This window comes from Ictalurus furcatus, chromosome 18, assembly GCF_023375685.1.
Source record: "Ictalurus furcatus strain D&B chromosome 18, Billie_1.0, whole genome shotgun sequence".
Taxonomy (NCBI): domain Eukaryota; kingdom Metazoa; phylum Chordata; class Actinopteri; order Siluriformes; family Ictaluridae; genus Ictalurus; species Ictalurus furcatus.
The window spans coordinates 21,166,720-21,190,707 of NC_071272.1; the positions used below are offsets into that span (position 1 = coordinate 21,166,720).

The window sequence follows — 23,988 nt, forward strand, 5'->3', positions numbered from 1 at the left end:
TCATGTTTACATAGCTCATTTATTTCAATTCCACAAACAACTTTCATTTCGTTTTAATATAAATTAAAAAGAAAATTTAAATATGGAAAAAATAAATCAAGGAAAGCAAGTCGACACAAAATCGTAAATTAAAAGACTAGCTTCCAACCATGGCATCTTCTCTTAATGCTGTGCAACACTTTATAGCCCTGACTAAAAGACTTATGTGGTATATGTCCCAAGCTGCAAGGAATGTGCCCGAGTGTTGCATATCCTCATCAGGCATCCTGAATACATCAAGTTTCCCTATGACACATTCCCTCCTGCTTTTCCAGCACAACACTGGGGAGGACATATCGGTGTACAAGAAGCCAAAGTGTATGAGAGGCTGAAGAGCGGATTTCTAGTAGGCGGAGACTTAAAACAATTAAACATTGCAGATTCGTTTTCTTTCCACCTCACTTCATTCATATATTCCCGATTCACTTTTTCTGTAATTTGTCTCCTGATTTTACTCTTTTCAGGTGCTCTTACACTACTAAATAAACTTTAACTTCATGGAGCATCTGTTCCAAGGTGTATTCCCACCTCACACCCAGTGTTCCTGGGATAGGTTCTGGATTCACCATGACCCTGATCAGGAAAAAGCGGTTACGGAAGATGAATAAATGAACCTAAGAACACAATAAGCAATAAAATGCATTTTAAAACCCCCCAGTACATCCCATCCTATCTTGATTATTAGCAACATAAATTCCAAAGTCACTTTCCATACTGTGGGATTACCCTGACGGGAACTGGGAGTGAAAATAAGAGAGAAGAGGGAATGTGGCACTAATATCACCGGTTCTTTTTCGGTTCGGACTGAACCAGTCATAAATTAAACACTTTTATTATCACTTTGTTACTCTCCGCTCAAAATGACCTGAACAGTATCTCGAAAATGTATATAATAATAATAATAATAATAATAATAATAATAATATATATTTTTGAAAAACAACTCTCTCTTTACTCTCTAAAAACTGTGCATAATGTGTATAGTGATCATATGTGTCCACAGCTTTGCCTTATACATCTCTGACATGGTCGAGTTCTCATCATATCACCAGAGAAGGATGTAGAAAAGGCCACACAAGATGATAAAAGAAGAAAGCACCCATTGGAAAGAGAATATGAAGGTGATCATATCAGAGTGAAAAATCCAGCCCCTTATGTCTCCTAGATCCAGTCTGTTCAGTCCCAACGTTCTGAAAGGGAACTGCCACTGGCCAGCCAAGGCTCTGTGACTCTGCAGTCCTGAAACATGGAGAATAACACTTAATGAACAGTTAACGAAGTGAAAAATTGCAGAACTATACGCCATAATTATTATTATAGTAACATTTATAGTAACATTTAATGTCATGGAAGATCTTTTAAAAAAAAAAAAAAAAAAAAAAAAAAGGTTTGTTGTACCTTTCCTTATAGCAGCTAGAAATAATCACTCTCTCAACCTTGAAGTTAATAAGAAGTTAATAAGAAGTTAATAAGACGTAAAAATTACAGCGACGCGTAACCTCTTCTATCCCAAATACATTCCTGTGTGTAAAGTTACAGCTTTATAATTTTATAATTAATGGTCTGGCATACAAGTCCCTGTGAATGAGCGGTTACTACAGAAGCAATGCCGTATATTAACCCGTGATTTGTAGCTGCACTACTGTCAGAGCTGCTGTTATAGAAAGCTAATCAATACCTTTTTAAAAAAGCACAATATATTATGAATATACAACTTAAAATTATATCGACTCAGTAGTAAACACTAAAGCAATTGGAAAGTAAACGGAATAATATATTTTTTTTAAAAACAGCACAAAGTAAAACATCTCTCGAATAACGAACCCCATAAAATGCGAAAATGCTTCGGACAGCTGGGCAGGGGCCATTTGGAATAGTTGGTCTTATGGAAAGTCTCATTTCTCATGCGGTATTCCTTGGGGAAGTGGGTCCTAGTGCGCTGGTGAAGCTCTGAAACACAGACGCATGCTTGATTCATTCAGACATCAGAAATGACTTATGATTACATTCTTACTGAGTTCTACTGTTACTGTTTCTAACAGTAAAAAATATATATATTTTTATTATTTTTTGGTTAAAACATTTTCTGTACAGTCAAGCTAGAGTGCCAGACCAACACCATTAAATTCTGTCTGCTAAAAGAAAACAAATCAATATATAGATTCCTGTCGCATAAAGCCAGTCATACGCTTTATAATTTTTACAATCTTGCTTGTTAATTTGAGCTTACACGGCAGGCAGACCGATCATTAATATTTTCACATAGAATTAAAAAAAAAAAAGTCTAAAGATTGACAGTCAAATCAGCCCTGCTACAGGTGCGGTATAGTGTTTGTCCCTTGTGTCGTGTCCTGGGGGCAAATACTTTTTCACAGCACCGTACCCAACTGGAAAAGTCAAAGTACCAAGTAACGGATTTCTGATACAATTTTAACCGGTGCTAGTGTTAAAACGAGACCCTTTTCCGATACTATACAACCAATCTCAGTCCTAATGCTACTCTGCTGAAACAGACTGTTTTCATTTGATTTGCTGACCTTCCTGGAAGATCACATGTGATATGAGAGTTCTGCAGAGGGGACATGGTGTGCTGCTGGTTCGGCTCTTCGCCAGCGTCCTCAGACAGGGCTCACAGAACACGTGGCTGCAGGGCTGACACATGTACGGCTTGTAGTACACATCCAGGCACACGGCGCACATGCAGCCCTCCTTCTCCTCTTCGTCGCTGCTCGTCAGATTCCAGCTCATACTCTGAAACACACACACACACACGCCACTTACCATCATACACATGCAGAAATGATCGTCTCTACAAATGTGATCTTTAATGAAAGAAATTGAGAAATAAATGATTGTCGGCATGGTGCGATGCAGCCCAACGCAAAGCACAGGTTGAAGTTGATTATTTTAACAGCATGTCCCCCAAGTGTTTTATTCCTCTTATACTATAATTTGCAAATTATTATTTTTTTTTAAATGATTAATTAATGAATGATTAGACAATTACATTATTTAACAGTACTGTGGAATAAATTGTTTAATAAAATCTTGTCACCTTTGAATTAAAAAAAATTATAATAAAAAAATTGTTATATAATCTATTTATCTAAACAAATATAAAACCTGTAAGGACTAAATATATGTGCACTGAAAATTAGAGTCATCTACTAACCTTCACTTAATAGAAGCAGCTCAAAGAGTCGACTCGTTCACGAACGACACGTCATTGATAAATGTTATTGTCCATATTAACGATACGGTCCTAGTTACTGAGCACTAGGTGAATGCAAGACATCACCTGTAAAACATCGCTCATCTCAGAAGAACCTCAAATTACTACACCAAAACAGTGACTAGACAGAGAAAAGCATGTCTATTTCTAAAGCACTGCATTCGTAAATGTAAAAAACGAAATATTTCTTGTGTCTCCTGAAAAACAAACAAACAAGATACGTATATACAAAAACGAACAGTAAATGCTCGATCGTCTTTATCGGCTCCTTTGAACAAGAACGTTTCCCCCCAGAAGACTTCTACCTGAAGTGACTTACCCTTAGTGTGCATCACTACCACGTTGATACAGAGTGTGTTTACATTTATTGTTGTTCGGATGCTTCCATTGACTTTTTTTAGCACTAAGGTGGGAATATGTTTGTTCATGTAATGGATTAAAGTGTATGGTGTCTGTATTGCGTAGGGAGAATCTGGAGTGAAACACTGTATAACGTATTCAGAATGATTTATTGCTACCTAGTTAAATTACTGCTTTGGAAAATGAACTTATTACACAGCTGAGTATTCAGCCATTTAGGACACGACATGCAGCTCATATTGATCTCTGGTTTTAAATGTCTGTTAGACTCTGGTTTGTTGAGGACACTGCTTTATCTTCTGGAAATCGGTACACTTTAATTCTGGAACAAAAATAAATAAATAAAGCTTGATCCTGACCTGAGAGAACTGCCAACTGAACAACACGGTCCGAATTTTAATCTGAACATCCCGTCATTAAAATGAAGCTACGAGTCACATAAAAGAGGCACACCGAGTTTGTTTCTTTGCTAGCGGTTCAAACTGTGTTTACCGTCAACTGGATTTGTTCAAAGGGCGAGGAAATCACTTCCATCATTTCCGAATATTTGTTTGAAACAGTCGATAAAACATCTCACCACTACCTTCTCCTCAAGCTGTCTCCGAATCCAGCGTTCTTTCTTCCTCTGCTTTCTCCTTAAGCTCTTTAAGCGATTCTTCTCCCTTTTGGTCAACATCTGCACAGGGCTGGGGCAGGCATGGCCCTGCGTTTCCTCTGTAACACCGTCGCTGATGTCCGCTTGTTCCATGACCGTGTCCCGAGTAGGTGATGGAAAGGAATCAAGATGACCGTCCTGGTTCTGCAGATGATCCGACAGCTCTGTCGGCGTCAGCCATGTGTGGGCGTCGGTATCGTGAGCCGCTGCCTCGTTCACTTCACGTACAGGACGGACTAGAGGCAAGGAAAGTGGAGAGATGACAGACGGCTCACCATCGAAATTCGTTGCTTGTATTTGTCTGCTCTGGAGCTCAGGCTCAGGGTTTCGTCCATGACGGGTTTGATGTAGCTCACAGCCCAGGATTCTGTCCTCTGGTCCATCCATAGCTTTGTGTCTAACCTGAAACCCTGTGTGTACTCCACCCGTACCTGGTCTGCTCAAGTAGACCAGATGCTTTACGACCCGATCGACACGGCTTTTAATGAGGTGCACGGTCGTGTCGTGTCCGCAGGGGCATCGTGAACAGTTTAGAAAGTTGAAACCACCGAGACGTGCTCCACAGTGCTGGCAGTTCAGCTTCCCTGTCGTCCAGTGAACCTGTGAAGGGACAAGTCATTCGCTGACATTTAAACCCATATTTACTTAAGACTTTATTACAGGGTTCTTCATACGCTTACAGATGTTTTCTAGCAGGTTCTGTGACTTATACAGGTACACGTTTTTGTATGAACCCAATTTTACTTCTTCTTACACCCACTGCTGTTGAATTTTGGGTTTGATTAAGTGTTAACGAGTGCAAATCACTGGTTCACATTAATGCACTCGCTCTAATGACATCTCTATGCCGACAGCTCGTTCGCAGAGACTCGCATAGCAGACGATCCCCAGAAACGTCTGATATGGTGATGGTTTCTCGTAAGGAGACGTTTCATTAACATTTAAGGAAGGAGTCTTCCAGTGTCAGCACACTTTGTCACAGACAGAGGTAAAGCTGTTACTTTAAGTGACACTGGAATATCTTCAGGACAGAGGAGTACACGCTTTGTGGTTTCTCATGAACATGACAAGCTGCGTTTTATTGTCTATTCACTAAAAGAAATTGTATAAAAAAAGAATCTGCAAATAACTGTGGTATAAAAGAAATAAAACACTTTGGGATGTGCTGTTATGTGAAAATAATCAACTTCGGGGTGGTAACAGTAGCTCACGCCCCATCGTGTTTTATTCTTTACTTATTGGTTACTGCTTTTGAGTCACGTGACCTTAAATATGATGACATCTGTCTTCAACTGATCGTTTGGAAAATACTCAAGGAAAGCTTTACAAGGCCAGTACCTGATTAACAACTGACAGGATCCAATCAGGCAGTGCATCAACATCCACATGCCACACTGTGCATCCAGCCACGAGGTCCTCGGAGTCCTGTCAGAGGAAAAAGTAACAACTTCAGCGTTTCTTCACCACATCCATTAACCACAGAGATATCAAAAAAAGAAGCATAATATCTGAAGCCGGATTATTCCTTGTCACACGAGAAGATCCCAATGAAATCTTGGCTGAATGCTCCAACAGACGGCATGATAATGTGTTCTCCATGTCGGATTAAACAGGCTCGCGTAACGCAAACATTCAGGAAAGTGGGTTTGAGGTAGTAAGTATATTTTTTTCTGACCATTAACATGTTTCGCCTACATTTTGTCATAGCCGCCACCAGATTTTTTAGGTGTCCCATGAGTTTTTTTTTTTGTGGAATCCTATGTCATCCTCCTATCGGTGGCTTTTTGACGAGTGTAGTAGCCATGCTCAAACCCTGAGATATTTATCGCAAAGTTTCTCACACTGACAGAACCTTGTCTTCGTATCATTTGGTCGCAATGACACTAAACCGGCCACCGGTGAGCATCTATTAAGTATTCGAACACCTTTCTCAACTCACGGCCTGAGAATTCCTTTTATGATGTGCAATTTTTGTCCGTGACGGTAGAAAATACGTCAACAATAATACAGAGCAAGTTTTCACAAGCCCGAAGCAGACACGTTCAAACTTCCCACCCATGAGCCCCACCTACTCCATTTTTTTTCCTTTTTTTTCCTTGGAGCCCACTAGAGCTCCAAGCACACTTTGTCCAATCAACTAAATGGACCAGAGCGAACAGTTTAATAAACTTAATTATAGTGAAGTCAGACCTACATTGATATATTTATGAATATTTATGCCCACGCTGAGGCTACCGGCGCAAAAGTAAACCGAACTGTGTCTAAAATCTCATTTACTTAACATTAATTTCTTGTTTATATAACTGTATCAAAGCAATATCGCGCTCGCAACCACGCAGTTATACATTTATGGCATTTGGCAGATGCCATTCTCCAGAGCGACTTACATATATCTTGCTTATGTAACTGAGCAGTTGAGGGTTAAGGGCCTTGCTCAAGGGCCCAGCAGTGGCAGCTTGGTAGTACTGGGATTTGAACTTACGACCTTCTGAGCAATAGCCCAACATCTTAACCACTGCCCTGCCCCCGCCCTTGCCCTGGTTATACTGAATATCGGCACTGCTGTGATTCGGCGTAGCTATTCAGTTTAACCGCACTCTTGCAGAAAGCTAAGGCACCGTCATAGCATCTTTCAAACCACCTGCGCAACTGTCAGTCATTTTGGATTCATATGTTAATTGGCTCATGTGCTGCTTTTATTAGAAGAAGAAAAAAAAAAAGGAAGAAGACTGCATTTTTGGTATATTTTGAAATTTGTAGTTAAATTTGTCATAAAAGTTGGCAGGTCTCAATTGATCCATATCTTTTTTCTTTTTGCATTTCAATCCCACACGCACCCGCCCTGCTACTGTATTCCTGTCAAACAGTTTGAATACCTGAATGAATCTAATTTGAATCTGGCCTAAATGATATTACTGACTATATACTTATTTATTTCAGACTTCTGAAGTTAATAAACAGCTGCTCAGGCTATAGGTTCCTACTGCGTCTATATAACAGTAGTGTGTAGCTACAGCCACGCAAACCATTGTGAAGCCCTGGACTGGACAGATGAAGCCCCTGCTTAGCCACATGGACGTAAACTGCTTTTTCTTGCAATTGCAATTCTGCCCAAGCCGAGGCTTTTACTGCGCAGCACGTGGGTCTGGTGTGTAGAGATTCAGTGTGGAATCTTTCCTTTTAGTAACCAGTGTTCATCAACTAAACATACACATTTTCAGCATAAAACCACTCAAAACTCACTGAAATCAGGCACGACGAGTCGACGACACGTCTTCGGCACTTTTTACAGCGAAGACTTGAGGGCTCCTCTTGGATTCCAGCAGGGTCCGATAGTCCGTCCTGGGTCTGAAAACGGGGAACACTGGTTAACTGGCAGCAGGCACACAGAAATGGACCGCTGTCAAGGCCAGGATTGTCTCCGTTAGCCACATAATTGAGGTCAAAGGAAAATATCAGATGGGGTGAGAGACCGGTGTAGATTTATTTATTCCTCATAACTAATTTATATTTCATATAAACCAGAGGCTCTATTCATTTAAAAAAAAAACTGCTCTTAATCCCCCAATTTCGGAGAAGGAAAACCATATGGAATTAATTTTTCCAAGAAAAGTTTTGGTATAGGTTTTTCTATTGAGGGAATGAAATAAACATTTTAATATATGGATATTTAAATAAACTAAACATTCTTTGAATGAATAAATTTACATTTTTTTCCAAACAGCAACCAACAATTAATCAATCAATCAACAATTTTTAATAAGATTTTTTTATATATATAAAAATAAAAAAATTTTCCCCTCTAGTGTTTGGCTTAAAGACAAACCTTTTATAACACATCATTCAAATCAAGTTTCTGAATGTTGTTGATCTTTTGAACCGGTTCACCATGCTGTTCATTTGTTAACCCTCTACATACCGCAAGGTTTTATGTAATAAGTTATAAAGTTTATAAAGTAAATACTTGATAGCTTTCCTAACACAGGTTTAAATATAAGGTTAAACTTTAGGCTGAGCTAATGTACGGCTTAGCTAAGGTATTTTAGCTTCACCGGACTTATTATCAATGACTTGAATAAATATTATAATCAATAACGTAAAGTTAATAAACAAAATATAAATACCGCAGCAAAGGAAGCCATTGTTTGGACGATATTTCCGAGAAAGACCTCGACGAAACTGAAGCTAACTAGCAAGTCAGCTAAAAACAAATAACACGTTGAGTCGGCTTTTTCCTAACATCCATGCTACGGAAGCCGTAACGTAACGTCTAAAACGCGATTCGAAATGAACAGTTCACTTTACACGCTGGGCTTAATGTTTATACTGCTTTATTTCCTTTTTTTCTTTTTATTATTGTGATATATGATGAGATAACATGCTTAACGTTTTTGCAGGGTTTATACCTAATACATTCATAATTTTCTCCATTAAAAAACTAACTTTTCATTAATTAAATGTTTTTTGCAGTGTTTATACCTAATACATTAATAATTTGCCCGATTAAAAACTAACTTTTTATTAATTGAATGTTTTTTGCTGGGTTTATACCTAATACATTCATAATTTTCTCCATTAAAAAGCTAACTTTTCATTAATTGAATGTTTTTTGCAGGGTTTAAACCTAATACATTAATAATTTGCCCCATTAAAAACTAACTTTTCATTAATTGCTCATTTTATCAGGTCCCCATGTCCTACAGGCCTACACTTCTGTAGCCCATCTTTTGCGCTATACAGTTTGTCCATCCATCAGTGGAAGTAAACCAACACAGGATGTATTATTTCACACACTGAACAGATATTATTTAAGCTATGAGCCATTCTCCACACCGCCAACAAAATAAAGGACTTGATCACTGACTTTAATATACTTTAAGACTATCTGTTCCTATACTTTTGCTCACCTAAAAATTGGGTGTTCTGCCACCAAAAGTGCCATGTTCTAAGTTGTTTATCAGCAAATGAATGCTGAAATTCTGGTCTATTCTCTCATATTCATCTTTTGATCTCAAAACCAAATGTTTTCAGTGTATACTGCAAACAATAGAATTGGCCTTAAAACTCCATACTTTTGGTAAGGACTGTACCAGCACCACGCCCATGTGGTCCCTGATGGCTGTCAAATTGTTCATAGATGTACATGATATACTGGCCAATGACTATTATTATTCTTATTATTAGTATTATTCTTATTCTTCCTATTATTATTATTATTATTATTATTATTATTACTAGCACGTTCAGCTCACACGGCCAGGGTTGGGGTGTGTGATTACCACCACTGCCCTGTGTGTGCGGAGCTTGCATGCTCACCCCTTGTTGCAGGGGTTTCCTCTGGGTACTCCGGTTTCCTCCCCATTCCAAAGACATGCATGGTAGGCTGATTGGCATGTCCAAAGTGTCCGTAGTGTATGAATGGGTGTGTGAATATGTGTGTGATTGTGGCCTGCGATGGATTGGCATTCTGTCCAGGGTGTACCCCACCTTGTGCCTGATGTGCCCTGGGATAGGCTGCAGGTTCCCTGCGACCCAGCGATATAGAAAATTGATGGATGGATGGATTATTATTATTATTATTATTATTATTATTATTATTATTGTTGTTGTTGTTGTTGTTGTTGTTGTTGTTATTATTATTTATTCAATTGTATACCGTCCAGAATGTATTCCGCCTAGTGTTCCTGGGATAGACTTCAGATCCACCGTGACTCTGAATGAATGAATGAATGAAAAGACGTGTAACGAGGTTGAAAGTGTTTGTTACACCAGGTGGCAGCAGTTGCACGTTTCAGGTTTGTGAATTTCGCTGGCCACGGAGCTGAGTCTGGAAACTTTGGTGTCATAAAAATGTTAGTCCATTATTTTTGATCCATTTCTATAGTAACTAACGAGCAGTGCACATAAGAGGCCGCATATAGGCTATTGTAGGCTATATATGACATTTTTGTCCTTAAACCATAGGATGCTCCATGCCTTCTGTTAACGATGAGAGGTATTGCATGTACGGATGCACATAGTGAACTCTGATCCACCTGCGTAGGTAACTGACGTATGATCCGGTGCTGGTATAAAAGCTGGCGCGCTCGTCACAAGCCGTCAGTGACGATGCTCATGTCCTGTTCGTGCGCGCTCCTGCAGAAGGAGATCAGTAGGTAGGTGACCGACGCTTTTATCGTCTTTTGCGCTCGTTGATGAACCGCGACATGGACGAAACAGAGAACGCGTCTTCGTTGTTCCAAAACGACAGCAATCTAGAGGACCAGAATGACAAAGTGTCGCTGACAGCAAAGGTGCCGTTGAGTTATCAAATACCGACGTCTATGCTGATCGGCGCACTTATCCTGTGCTCGGTGTTTGGAAACGCGTGCGTCGTGGCAGCCATAGCTTTGGAGAGGTCACTCCAAAACGTGGCCAACTATCTAATCGGGTCTCTTGCCGTGACGGACCTTATGGTGTCGGTACTCGTCCTGCCTATGGCGTGCCTCTACCAAGTTTTGGACAAATGGACACTCGGACAGGTCGCATGCGACATCTTTATCTCGTTGGACGTTCTGTGTTGCACGTCTTCGATTTTGCATTTGTGCGCCATTGCGCTGGACCGGTACTGGGCGATCACCGAGCCTATAGACTATATGAAAAAGAGGACGCTGAAACGGGCGGCGGTTCTGATCGGCGCTACGTGGCTGGTGGGCTTCTTGATATCCGTTCCTCCCATGCTGATCATGAAATCGCAGCCCAAAAGCAAAGCAGAAGGCATGGCCAACCCCGAAGCGTGCGCCATCAGCCACGACCCGTGGTACACCATTTACTCAACATTCTGCGCCTTTTACATCCCGCTCATCCTCATGCTCGTGTTGTACGGGCGCATCTTCAAAGCGGCACGGTTTCGTATTCGCAAGACCGTACGCAGGACAGAGAAGAAAAAAGTCACGTGCTTGACTGTGTCCCCGGCGCTTTTTAAGCGCTCCAATGGAGAGCCGGGTAAAAGCTGGAGGAGCAGCGTGGAGCCCAAGCCGGCGTCGTGCGTCAACGGCGCAGTGAAGCACACGGACGACGGCGAGTCTGTGGAGATCTTGGAGGTTCACGGCAATTCAAAGCACGAGCTGCCTTTGCCTAACACACCGAGCTCGGCGCAGCTGTTCGAGAACCGACACGAGAAAAACACGGAGGCAAAGAGGAAACTGGCGCTGGCGCGGGAGCGCAAAACTGTCAAGACGCTGGGCATCATCATGGGCACGTTCATCCTGTGCTGGCTGCCTTTTTTCATCAAAGCCCTGGTGATGCCCTTCTGCCCGTCGTGCGAGATGCCCGTGTGGCTTCAAGACGTGATCAACTGGCTCGGCTACTCCAACTCCCTGCTCAACCCCATCATCTACGCATACTTCAACAAGGACTTCCAGAGCGCCTTCAAAAAAATCATCAAATGTCACTTTTGTCGAAAATAACTGTGGATTGCTTTGCTTTGTGAATGAATCACTTTGGGACTAAAATCTATTGTCCATTTGCTGAATTGACGGGAAAATCTTTAGTAAAAACATTCCTTCAGTGGGATAAAGAATGATGACGTTTATCCAGTGGTGGAAATGGGTCGTTATTCTCATTGTTTATTATTTTTTTATTATAAATTTGTTTCTGTTTTCAGAAAAGATGTATAATACTGTGTATAAAGGAACCCCATGTACTGCTCACGTCCATTGGAAGCATGAATGTGTTCATGCTGTGAAATAAACTGTCTCTAAACTGACTCCTCTGTGTTTCTTTCCGTGCCATAGCTTAGAATAAAAATTCAATTAAATTGCGTAATCAGTCGATTTAAATTGTTGGTGATGCAGCATAACTCTTATACAAAAGAGTCACAAATATCATTACTGGCTTTTCATATAACACACCTCAGCATCCGCTTAGCTTATTCAAAAGGGAAATATTAAATGGATTAAAGTAATAATCACAAAATTTTAAGAGTGTAGAAAACTTTCAAACAATACCCTTTGTTAGATTTATATTTCTGTCATTGTGGCCATTGCTTTCTTTAAGATTTTTTTAGTTAGAAATAATCGCATACTGTTATCATCATCCTTCTTCTTCTTCTTCTTCTTCTACTTCTTCCTCTTCTTCTTCTTATTATTATTGTTGTTGTTGTTGTTGTTGTTGTTGTTGTTTCTGTTATAAAAATGAATCAATTACATGTAAAAATAGGCAAAATGCTTCATTGCTATTTTCTAGTGTGCTCAAAAATACATTTTATCCCAAAATAGCTGAATTTGAGATTTTTCACAATTTATTTTAATACGTAGGAAAACAGGAACATATGATAGAAAATGGGCTCATATACTGATAAAGCTCAATTTATTCAGTGAAAACTCCTTTCTGTGTAATTTTCACCTTCATCCCTCACGGCAAAGAGCAAGCAGGGGGCAAACAACCGATGAAGCAATTTAATTTATTTTTGCATGATCAGGATTCCAAGTGCGAGGTGATGCAGATAAATGATGATGAAGGATCTGCAAATATTTAGTGAAATAGGTACAGGTCACAATCAAGTAGGAACATTATTGTTCACCAAGCACAATCTAGTGGTCTTCTATGGCTCTTTTATGTTCAAAAATTGTACTTCTACAGCTATAGATCCAAAAGAGGAATCTTAAAGGGAAAAAAAAATCCACCTTGAAGTAATTGCATATTAACCTTTTTAATTAACATCTGAATTTCTCTGGCATCCAAGATTTATTTTTGTAATGAAATTCTGCAGGGCTTCAGTCCTTTACTCTGTCCAGCTCTCTCACCTCCTTGTCTGGATTCACTGCTCAGATAGATCCGTTTCCAAAACTTCAACTTTCATGCTAATAACAGCATCAACTTCAACCAGTCAGCCAGTCAGCTGCTAACCAGTCGGAGCCGATTCTCCGCAGTAATTCGGCACAATAGCTGCATTGCACCTAAAGCTGCATCTTAGCATGGAACTTTTGTTTGGTGTCATTTCATTACTTCTATGCTGGATTTCTCATTAATATGATGTTAAACATAGCTGGAAAATGGTGAGAGGGAAAAGAAGTCGTTGCAGTTTTGCTCACAGGAGCTAGAAGAGAAACTTAGAGCTTTTGAGAATGATGAAGTTTTGTTTTCCTATTAAACACAGATGACACTAGCAATAACGGTATCCCTTGTGACTTCAGAGCAGCAGAAAGCTTCTCATGTGGATAAAGGAAATACAGCACCCACCAACTAATTGGCCCTAGAATAATTAAACACATCACAAATGTTTCATTATGTATATATTTAATGTATTTCAGGTTGGAGTTTTCCTTCAAAGCTTCCACTTAAGTGTTTTTAACATAAAATCTACTACCAGTCTAGTACATTTTATAAGAAGGTAACTTCCAAACACTGAAGCAAGAACACATACATACACAAACATATTTACACTCGAAAAAGAACGCTTTAAAGGTTTTTTATTGGATAATTAAGGATCCCTAGATTCCTAAAACGGTTGTACACATGTGGCTTTTAGTCGCTTGACGATATTAGACATTCTTCACACGTACTGCTTTTCATTTTTCCACACGTGATCGTTTCAAATGAAAATGATTTACACGTCAGTTTTTCCACGTATGATTACATCATATGATTCACAGTGATTTCTTGATTTCACATGTGCAGTTTCATGGAGAAATACACCTTCACGTTTCTCACATCATCCCAAATGACTCACATGTCCGAAACATATAATCTAGTGAAATTGTAAAAGTGTGTGATTTTTTTCCATAAGGGAAATGAAACTCTGTCGAGTTCTACCTAAAACATGTAAGAGTTCTAATTTGAACCTTTTTTAGATTTAGACTTTAGGGTCCAAAGAGAGATTCATTTAATCTGTGTGAAAATGCATGTGTCAAAAGAAAAATAGGGGGGGAAAAAAAAAAACATTCTTTTCTCATCCAGCTGATAATTTTTTTTACACATTCTCCCATGACTTCATAATTGCGAGCCGGGCTCATATTCCCGCGTCACTCCAGTGGTCAAGCTGAAACCACTAAAAGCCACTCCACACAGCTGGCAGATATGTCGGTCTCCATAGTGACACTCAGAGGTTGAAAACTCCAGGTTTGAGGAGCAATTATCTGATCAAAAGCCCAGGACAATAGAGCGAGTGTCACGTGGGCACCACCAACTGGACAGACACAGAAGCCGTAGGGTCCACACACAGCTACTGAAGCTCAAAACGAGGATTTAATAGACACATTGTGTTCCAAATGTAACCAAATAAGCAATACATAATAGAATAAAACACAACAGGACATGCTGAATGAACAACGAGGCATACTTATTATCCGTTTATAGTTACATTTAATGCTGTAATAGCTGTAGACAGTTGTTCCTTCACCAACCTCTCTTTTTTTTTCGCTCTCTTCAAGTTAAAACGACAAAAAGAAATGCTTGTTAAACATCTTTGTCATGGAAAAATTAACATTACAGCTTTACCTCTGACTGTTACAAAGCACTAACACTTTAAACTCCTTCCATAAATGTTAATTCAATACTAACAGAATATATTTACAGAAAACTTCACCATAAATCTTATTTTTTTTGTTAAATAGCAACAGTTTAAAAAAAAAAACCCTAATAATCTGTTTATTATTAGTCTTAGATTATGTGCAGCATCAGCGATACAAGTCCCTATAAATGAGCTGTTATAGAACAATTAACATATTAAAAACTATTAAAAGGCATTAATATAAACCTGTGTTGATTTACAGCTGGAACTATCGCCAGAGCGGCTGTTGTAGATGATTATAGAACACCTTCTTACAAATCAGTTTTGATAAATCAACAGCGCTGGTGTAATTATTTATCTACTGAAATGATAAGTAAATAAAGATTTATTTACAGATTTAATATGGATGCCTAATCTGTTTGAGGATTAGGTTTCCTGCACATGTTTCATCCCCTGACATTTGAAATGTGTTGCTTCTCTCGGTTTTGCCTGATCCCCATTACCCAACATGCTCCTCTACCGCCTACTCAGAAGGAAGATGAAGGTTCATCAGGTGGCGAAGCAGGTGGCTGGTGATACACTGGGAAGAGGAAAGAATGAGAAGTACAACTCTTTCACCTCAAGTCATCTACCGTTCAAAGCTTCACTGTTGATTCGAGCTGTCACGCCGAGCAGAAATAAGAAGTGTGTGATTACCTTCAGGACCTAGAGATGGAGATAAGAGGCTTCAAATTCGCTCCCTGGCACTGAACCGAATGACGAGCTGTGATCCGTGTTGTGATTGTTTTACATTCTTCAGTTCAAATCAAGCCAGCTGATTTGAGCCCAAACAATATATACTACAAGGGCATCATGTACCTATTTTTTGAGCTCTCACACACACACACACACACACACACACACAGAGAGAGAGAGAGAGAGAGAGAGAGAGAGATTCAAGTTGGTACACTGTAAAACAATTGCTGTCATTTTACAGTATTTATTTTACAGAAAATACTGGTTTATAATTTGCTGGATTATATTCTAAATGATTTGCAAATAGAGTATTGCACTATATATATATATATATATATATATATATATATATATATATATATATATATATATATATATATATATATATATATACAGTGCATCCGGAAAGGATGCACTGTATGTGGTGTGTGTGTATGTGTGTGTATATATATATATAAAAATGCTAGCTTGTGGGTTAGCTTGTGTATTATAATAGTAGTTTGTGAGTTAGCGTGTTCACTATGACACTAGTTATGGTTTAACCTATTTATAAGAATGGTAGGTTTGGGGTTAGAAATCAGATGTGGTATTGAATTATTTCGCAAAGCAAACAAACAACAAGTCCCAGAAAAAAAAGTGGCATATTGAGTTTTTCCTCAAAAGTGTTCAAATCAAATGAGCAAACACCTAAACCAGAAAACAAACTGCTGCTTCATGCGGTGACTCCAGCAAACGTGATGCTTTAGACCATAGACAGGGGAACGTCTCGGAACAAATATGCATTGGTTAGGAGTTCTTTTAGGGAATTTGCATACGTTGTGGCATATAAACTGAAATCATCACGTCTTTATTTCTCAAAAATGAAAAAATGTCCAAATTTAAAAATATCGTGTTTCGTACGCTCTTATTATTACGTCCTTTAGGATTGTTCGTGCTTGGCAAAAAGGAACACAAGTCCAAAGTTTACATTCTTGGTACTGGGAAAGAGCCACAGTCTTTCCAGGTGATATTAGTTTGGAGAAAACTTGCCAGTTGGAACATTTCTCATCTGGTTGATACGTGGTTTATTTGAGGCAGACAAATTGCTCCGTTATAAAGCATTGTGCTTCGGGAGTACGTGATGAGCTCTCAGATCCGGGAGGATCTGATCTAATCAAACAGCTGTGTACATTTCCCCCGGCTTTACATCAAAAATACGACTAAACCCACGGTAGTATTAGATGATTTACTGAAAGGTTTTGCTGGATGAAGGCCTGCTCCTGAAGATTTTTTTTTAAAAAACAGAAAAAGATAGAAGAACGATAGATCTGTTATTATCGTCGAAAAGGTATAAAAAGCCTTGAGGATTAAACGGCCTCTGTTCACTGGCCATGAAAGAAAACATTTCAAAAACATTTCTTATGAAACAACACAAACGTAATATCACAGAGGTAAACAAAAATATCACAAACACAAACACAAAATGTCACATAAACATAACTACTATATCACACACACACACACACACACAAAAAGTTGTTGCAAGGCAGGGGACACCCTTGATGATCTGCCAACCATTTGCAGGGCACAATCACACACACTCACACACCCATTCACACACTATGGTCAATTTAGAGATGCCAGTCAGCCCACAATGCATGTTTTTGGACTGAGGGAGGAGGAAACCAGTACCAGGAGGAAACCCCCAAAGCATGGGGAGAACATGCAAGCTCCACGCACACAGGGCGGAGACGGGAATCAAGCCCCCAACCCCGGCAGTACGGGGCAATCGTGCTAATGACTAAACCACAAATTTAAAATATCAATGGGAATATACTTCAAATATATTCTTGTTTGCAACTGTTTAATATCCATGAGAGCAGAGTATTTATGTGTTTTATTTATTTATTTATTTTTTATTTTATTTTTTACAAAAGATCAAAATGTTAAACAATAAAGATAATTTTTCACAGCCTTCTTTGCTCATATTTACCAAGGGTGCCAATAATCGTGGAGGGCACTGTATTTAGTAACAATAGTGAAATGTATATAGAGAGAGCATTTTTAATATGGTCTGGGATTTTGGCTGAACTTCTCCTTTAAGACAGAAGAGAGGAAGTTGGGAAAAAAAACAAATGCAGTGGAAAAGCTGTCCAGGAAATCCCACCCTATGAAGGAAAGCCAGAGCAACAAAGGAAATAAGAGGAACATGCTGGAGCAAAAACAAAGTCAGGAATAATGCCTTCAGAAGGAATTGAGCCACTGAGCCTAGCAATCATGTCAAAACAATCTAATATCATACAGAACGAATCACTGTATGAATATGACATCTCTGACTACAACTTATAATACTTTAAAAAAGGAGTACTAGTTACAAAAACATGCACTATTTGCCCTGATGATAGTAGTTCTGACAGTAGTGCAGCTCTAAATCACAGGTTTATATCAATACACTCATTCCAATGCTATACATTTCTATGGTAACAGCTCATGCACAGGGGATTGTATAGCAGATACGCTCTACGTAATCTAAGACTAAAAATAAACGGATGAAAAAAATGTATAATCATTGAGATTTCTCTTAGGAGATTTTTATTTATGGAAGGTGCACCATGTCAAAATCTTCAGGACAGGAGTTTACACTTTGCAGTTTATCTGTAAAAGCTGTGGGTTTTGTTTTGTCTTATTAACTACAAGAGAGGGGGAGGGAAAGAGAGGTTGGTGAAAGAACACTTGCATATAGCTGCTGTAACATAAGTTAATTAATACAAAAATACAGTTGTTTGCAAATTGCTGTGGTATAAGAGGAGAAAACACTCTGGGATGTGCTGTTACAGGAAAATAATTTACTTTGCATCGGTCCATATCATCCATCCATTTTCTATACCGCTTATTCTACTGGGTCGTGGGGAGCCTGGAGCCTATCCCAGGGATCATGGGGTACAAGGCAGGGTACACCCTGGATGGGGTGCCAATCCATCGTAGGGCACACTCACGTAAACATTCACATTCACACACCCATTCATACACTACGGACACTTAGATCAGCCTACAGTGCATGTCTTTGGACTCGGGGAGGAAATCGGCGTACCCGGAGGAAACCCCCGCAGCATGGGGAGAACATGCAAACTCCGCACACACAGGGCCGCGGCGGGAAGCCACCGTGCACCCAGTCCATATCATACTATACTATATTGTCCTTGATTATTTTCCTATAAAAGCACATCTCATATTCCCTACATATTATCTGTATTATCTCCTCTAAAGTACAAATGTGGTCTCAGAACTGAGGTGAGTGTGATGATATTAAGGAATATAATATGGCAGTGCTAAACTGGAAAGTTATCTGTTAGAACCTTCATAGCTTTAGTGCAAATCTAAAGAAGCAAATACATGTAGATTGAAAATGATACTATAAACGGTCAAAACAGCCTCAACATATTGTTCTGTCCATGTGAAGATGGATGAGATGGAGTAGTACCACAGGCCACATCCGAGGATGCAAGAAAAAAAAACCATGACATGAAAGTTGACAGAATCACTAGACTGTGAAAGGCAGTCTCTTAGCAAATGCTGTGATGGGAGAGACAGAGGACGGAGTTCTTTTCCGAGGGGGTCACAGGGACGAGTGTTCAAAGAGAACCACCTGTGTCTGACTCACGCTCGAGTGCCTGGAGGGCCGCAGAGTGCCTATGCGGGAATATACCTCTGCGTCAGACTGCGGACTGGGTGGGGTAGTGTAGATGATGGGGTGCGGCAGAGGCATGGTGGAGGGTGGTCGAGATGAAAGTAGAGGTGGTGGAGGGAGGAGTGGAGGGATGACCGGATGACTATCTTCAGGAACCACAGTTTGAGGTGGATAACAAGGAGGCACCTGAACAGGGGGATCAATATCCACTGAAGGTAAACTTGTTGGTTCATGTTGGTGTTTCAAGCTGTAGTTTGCCATGTGGTAGAATCCAAAGTACTCTAAAGCATTTCCTGCCTGAGCCAAACGCAGTTTGTGCCACAGGTGAAGGACGCAGTAAAACAGAGCCAAGATGAGGAACCCGGCGAGAACCACAAGCATAAAGGCCACGTTTACTTCCCAGCAAGCCTGGGAAACAGCCGTCTTACAGCTGTCAGATGGTGGACCCTCGGTGGATGGTACTTGTTTTATGTGCTGAGATATCAGGCCATCAGAACTCTCCACAGACTGTGTGGGAAACTGTAGAGCAGTCGCTTCAGTGACTGATTCAGTCGGCATGGCTGTTTCCACTACAGATAGACTACAGAGGACACATCGGTGCAGACTGGTGTCTCTGTAGAGGCTGGAGCAGTCAAACGTAGCAGAGCATCTGCTTCAGTTGTGGACTCCAGGATTCAAAACAAAGCCCAGCTCCTCAAAAAAAAACAAAAGAATCAGAACAGAATAATCCGGAAAGCAAATATATTGCAGGGAAAACCACATAGTAGATTAACTCTGATGTCATAAACACAGTACTGCACAGTACTACTAGCAGTCGGTAGGCTAGTTGAAGTTCATAGAAGTTCACAAATGAGCCAGATAAGATACATATTGGAACATTCATACAGTATAATGTATATTTACAAACACAGCATTATCGGTGTTAAGACAGACGTTCATCCACTGCTACTCAAAAGCCTTTCTGCATCTTTAAACATGACCTCTTTAAAATTCTACCAATTTAGAACATGTAAGTAAGAAATGGTTATAATTGAACTGAGATATGTTTCTGGCTTTTTTTTTTTTTAATGTATTTACAAACAAATTAGACCTAATTGGAAAAATCCTCACTCTTAATCACTGTAATTAGATACTTGGCACACAGCATGAGTCTTTTATCTGCAGCTTATTTACACTGCAAGTGCACCTGTCTTTTATAAAGCACTATTTTAGCGTCTCATCAGGAGCTGAGAGCTTCTGGTTAATGAGTCTACACACACATGATTTAGATCTACCTGTTTAGCTTTTTTTTTCTTCACTATTCAATTGCTATTCTTCTTGGATTCCAGGCATTACAGATCTGTGTGTCATCGTCTTAGTTTTTTTTTTTTTTTTTTTTTTTTTTTCCATGCCATCTCTCATTGTGTTTGAAATCTAAACATTGTTAATTTATCACTTACACTGTTAAATAAAATCTTTCTCTACCTATAAGTTGTTACTATAGAAACAATATCATATTAGAATGAGCGCATGAATATAAACCTGCAATTTTCCGAGCTGCTGTAGGAGAACATTAATCAACACCGGACAACCAATCAGAATCCAGAATTCAACATTTCTGTTGTATTATATTGATTAAAACTGTAATGAAACACTAATCTATGTCTTCAAAAACTTTGCACAGTAGAACAGTTCGACTTACTTGAGTGTTCATGATATAACCACCTCCTAGATGTAGAGACCATCTGAAAAGTCAGTAACAGTCAGGACTGGAGCTCACTGGTTGGGAGGAAACTCAGCTTTCAGGAAACAGAACATTTCCTTAGGCACATTCCTGCCTGGTGATTGGTCACACTGGCGTATACAGAAAATGGGCAAAGAATCACTGTGTGCAAGCCATGGAATTTCTATTTATTTTATTTAATTTCAAATTGGTTCTTTCACATTTTTATTTAAAAGGGACGAGCAAAGGAGATGCTGAGCCTTGTTTCTCTGCTTTGTTTACTTGAGATGGTCATCTAACATAAACATATGTTTCTGCCAATTATGAGATAAAGATCACACCGGCTTTTAAATATGTACGCATTAATGTGCGCAATGCATTGAAGTGCAAACTGCACGGCTAATGGCTCTTACTCAAGAAGCTCTTACTCAAAACGAGTCATTACTAGTAAAGCTGAGCCTGTTATTATAAAGGTACATTAAGGACCTTCATTGCCTTCAAAGCCATTCAATATCGAAAGTAAAATGAGAGGTAATTATTTTCAGCATCATGTCAAATGTAAGAGAATTTAAAAAAAAAAAAAAAAAAAAAAACAGAAATTGAAAAGAAAAAAAAAGAGTGCCCTACAAGAACCGGCCTCACATCTGAAAATGTCCATGCACATGTACTGAGAAAGAAAGCAATTCATGATGGAGCTATGACTTTTTTTTTTTTTTTTTTTTAGCTCTGGGACATATTTTTGTTTATGTTTATAGAAATAGCTTTTGAGTCTGCACAGTTCTTGAATTATAGCTACATTGCGACACCAAACCTGCTCGCCACTTGTCACTTGTAAGTGATTACAATTTAATGGTAAATGGTCTGCACTTATATAGCGCTTTTATCCAAAGCACTTTACACTGTGTCTCATTCTCCCATTCACACACACACTCACAGACCAATGGTAGCAGAGCTGCCATGCAAGGTGCTAACTTGCCATCAGGAGCAACTTGGGGTTCAGTGTCTTTCCCAAGAACACTTTGGTATGTGGAGTCATGTGGGCCAGGAATTGAACCGCCAACCCTACGATTAGTGGACAACCCGCTCTACCACCTGAGCCACAGCTACCCGTGGACAGTAGCAGGTCCTGGGTATTTTATTGCTGATGCTCTGCTAGTCATTAGATGAAGTTGGTGGTTTCATGGTAGTTATTGATATACCCTGAGGAGAATTCCTGATCTGTTTAGTTGTTTTTTATGTTTCTTCATTTTCTGCTCTTTTTCTACTGTGGTCTTCTTTGAGCTGCCTGTTTAACTGACTTTTGTATGACTTTGTATGACTTTATCAGGCTCACTGGTGCGCTTTTTTTTTTTTGCTTCTGAAAATAGCACAGTTCAAGAACTGCCTTATGACTCAGCTGTCCCCAAAACTCTATATTATTAATTCAGAAACAGTTCCATATGCAAATGCTTACTTATAAAGCTTAGTCTAATTGAATTACATGACATTGAAATGTTAGCATAAACTAGGATTTATGTATTTATATATTTATTAGTTTGTTGTTGTTGTTGTTGATTTTTGTTTTGTTTTTACAAAAAAATCAGTGCTTAAATAGCTAAATTGTGATTAATAAATGTTTCTTTTTCTTCTTGTAATTATTAACCATAACGGAGTTTTGCATGTTCCACTGTTTTCGCATGGGCTTCCTACGGGTTCTCTGGTTTCCTCCAACAATCCAAAAACCATGCCGGTAGGTGGACTGGCTATGCTAAATTGCCCCAGATGTGAATGTGTATCTGCAATGGGCATGCGTCCCACTGGTGTGAATTCTCCTGCCATGCACACAGCGTTTCTGCCCACAGCACCTGATAAATTCTGCAGTATCGCATTACTCATTTCAGTGGAAAGTAACTAATGCATGCTCAAAAAGTCACTAGAAGTCACCAGATGGCATCACAGACTGATTTACATATTCACTGAATCATCACGGCCATTTGCATATGAAAACACGCTATATGAAGAAGAAAGATTTTCTGAAGAGACTTATAGAACGTATATGAGTTATATCATATAGAAAGAGATTATCTTTGGTTACTAATTCTGTCATTTCTATCAAGAACACAGACAAAATGTTGTATTGAGGAGTCAGGAAATAGACACAAAGTAAATGGTTACACTTTTATAATTACTCACTTTTATTACCGCACATATTGGCAAGAAGAGAGTTTAAAATTGTGAAAAAAGACATGCACTGATGGACAAACAATGCTGAAACGTGATTGGCTATTGGGGACACAAGCACAACGCAGTCAGGCTTTACACACTGGTAGTGAGTCGGGTAAACCTGCTCTCTCAGTGTATGTAAGCTAGCAGCTTTAATGTGAGCTGGAGAGCCATATAGACGGCAGGACCCTAACATCTAATCAAAAATTGCTATATTTGTTGCTCTCTTTTTTGAAATAAATTAACCATAAGGGGTTTCAAAAGATGCCAAACACAGCAAAAAAAAAAGTTATTAAGTTAACAACACTGTCCTTTTATACATTTTTTTGGGCTACACGCTTCAGAATGTTCATGGTTGTGATCTGATTGGCACGCCACGATTTCCTGTACTTCCTGTCCAGTTGTTATCAGGTAAACACACTTTTGAAAAGCATCAAACAGTGAGCAATATGAATATATAATCAATGGACTTATATAATCAAAGTCAAGTCAAGTCAAGTGGGTTTTTATTGGCATTACTCTATATAGTTTGTATACACTGAAACAAAATGATGTATCTTCAGGACCATGGTGCAACACGGAACAACACACAAGACTACATAAAGTGTAAATACACAACAGTGTGAGACGAGTGCAAAACAATAAATACACAGAACAAAACAATAAATACACAGGACATTAAATACACAGACTGTAAGCAATGCTGGCAGCAAAAACTAGTTCCACAGTAGAGTGATCTTTAAAAGATATTAAAGAGTTTTGTTTGAAGCACTCAGTGGTGAGTAAATAAGCCAATCTGCTGACAGCCTACATACAAAAGTTTGTGATTGGTCATTGGCCATGTCACTCAAACCGTCACTTCCTGTGAAAATAGGTGTCTTTTTTTCCATGTTTATTGATGAAA

At 39.2% G+C, this 23,988-nt stretch overlaps 3 protein-coding genes across 5 annotated transcripts; 1 reads left to right on the forward strand and 2 right to left on the reverse strand.

Moving 5' to 3' along the window:
• Nucleotides 1-8,553, reverse strand: rnf180b (ring finger protein 180b). Its single transcript, XM_053649505.1, has 7 exons — nucleotides 8,411-8,553; nucleotides 7,530-7,634; nucleotides 5,625-5,711; nucleotides 4,215-4,886; nucleotides 2,577-2,790; nucleotides 1,864-1,989; nucleotides 1-1,278 (listed from the first exon to the last, which is right to left on the reverse strand). The coding sequence occupies exons 1-7, from the start codon at nucleotides 8,426-8,428 to the stop codon at nucleotides 1,085-1,087; spliced, it is 1,416 nt and encodes a 471-aa protein (XP_053505480.1). The 5' UTR covers nucleotides 8,429-8,553; the 3' UTR covers nucleotides 1-1,084.
• Nucleotides 8,554-9,603: 1,050 nt separating this feature from the next.
• On the forward strand, nucleotides 9,604-12,027 carry htr1ab (5-hydroxytryptamine (serotonin) receptor 1A b). The gene has a single exon (XM_053648979.1). The coding sequence runs from the start codon at nucleotides 10,481-10,483 to the stop codon at nucleotides 11,732-11,734; it is 1,254 nt and encodes a 417-aa protein (XP_053504954.1). The 5' UTR covers nucleotides 9,604-10,480; the 3' UTR covers nucleotides 11,735-12,027.
• A 2,931-nt stretch (nucleotides 12,028-14,958) lies between these two features.
• On the reverse strand, nucleotides 14,959-21,791 carry LOC128622784 (uncharacterized). 3 transcript variants are annotated; one of them, XR_008388448.1, is made up of 3 exons: nucleotides 20,862-21,791; nucleotides 15,475-15,636; nucleotides 14,959-15,358 (listed from the first exon to the last, which is right to left on the reverse strand). XR_008388448.1 is itself a non-coding variant. In XM_053649520.1 (2 exons), the coding sequence occupies exon 2, from the start codon at nucleotides 19,736-19,738 to the stop codon at nucleotides 19,109-19,111; it is 630 nt and encodes a 209-aa protein (XP_053505495.1). In that variant the 5' UTR covers nucleotides 19,739-19,870; nucleotides 20,862-21,791; the 3' UTR covers nucleotides 16,250-19,108. The 3 variants fall into 3 exon arrangements, 2 of the variants coding, with proteins under 2 accessions (XP_053505495.1, XP_053505494.1); XM_053649520.1 differs by lacking the exons at nucleotides 14,959-15,358; nucleotides 15,475-15,636 and adding an exon at nucleotides 16,250-19,870; XM_053649519.1 differs by lacking the exons at nucleotides 14,959-15,358; nucleotides 15,475-15,636 and adding an exon at nucleotides 16,250-19,873.
• Between the last annotated feature and the right edge of the window lie 2,197 nt (nucleotides 21,792-23,988).

Coding starts and splice junctions, on each gene's coding strand:
- rnf180b (XM_053649505.1), bottom strand. Junction 4,887..5,624: donor TCCTGTCAGTTGTTAATCAG/GTACTGGCCTTG, acceptor GTCCCTTCACAG/GTTCACTGGACGACAGGGAA. Junction 1,990..2,576: donor ACATGTGATCTTCCAGGAAG/GTCAGCAAATCA, acceptor TCTGTGTTTCAG/AGCTTCACCAGCGCACTAGG.
- htr1ab (XM_053648979.1), top strand. CDS start 10,481: ATGAACCGCGACATGGACGAAACAGAGAACGCGTCTTCGTTGTTCCAA.
- LOC128622784 (XM_053649520.1), bottom strand. CDS start 19,738: ATGCCGACTGAATCAGTCACTGAAGCGACTGCTCTACAGTTTCCCACA.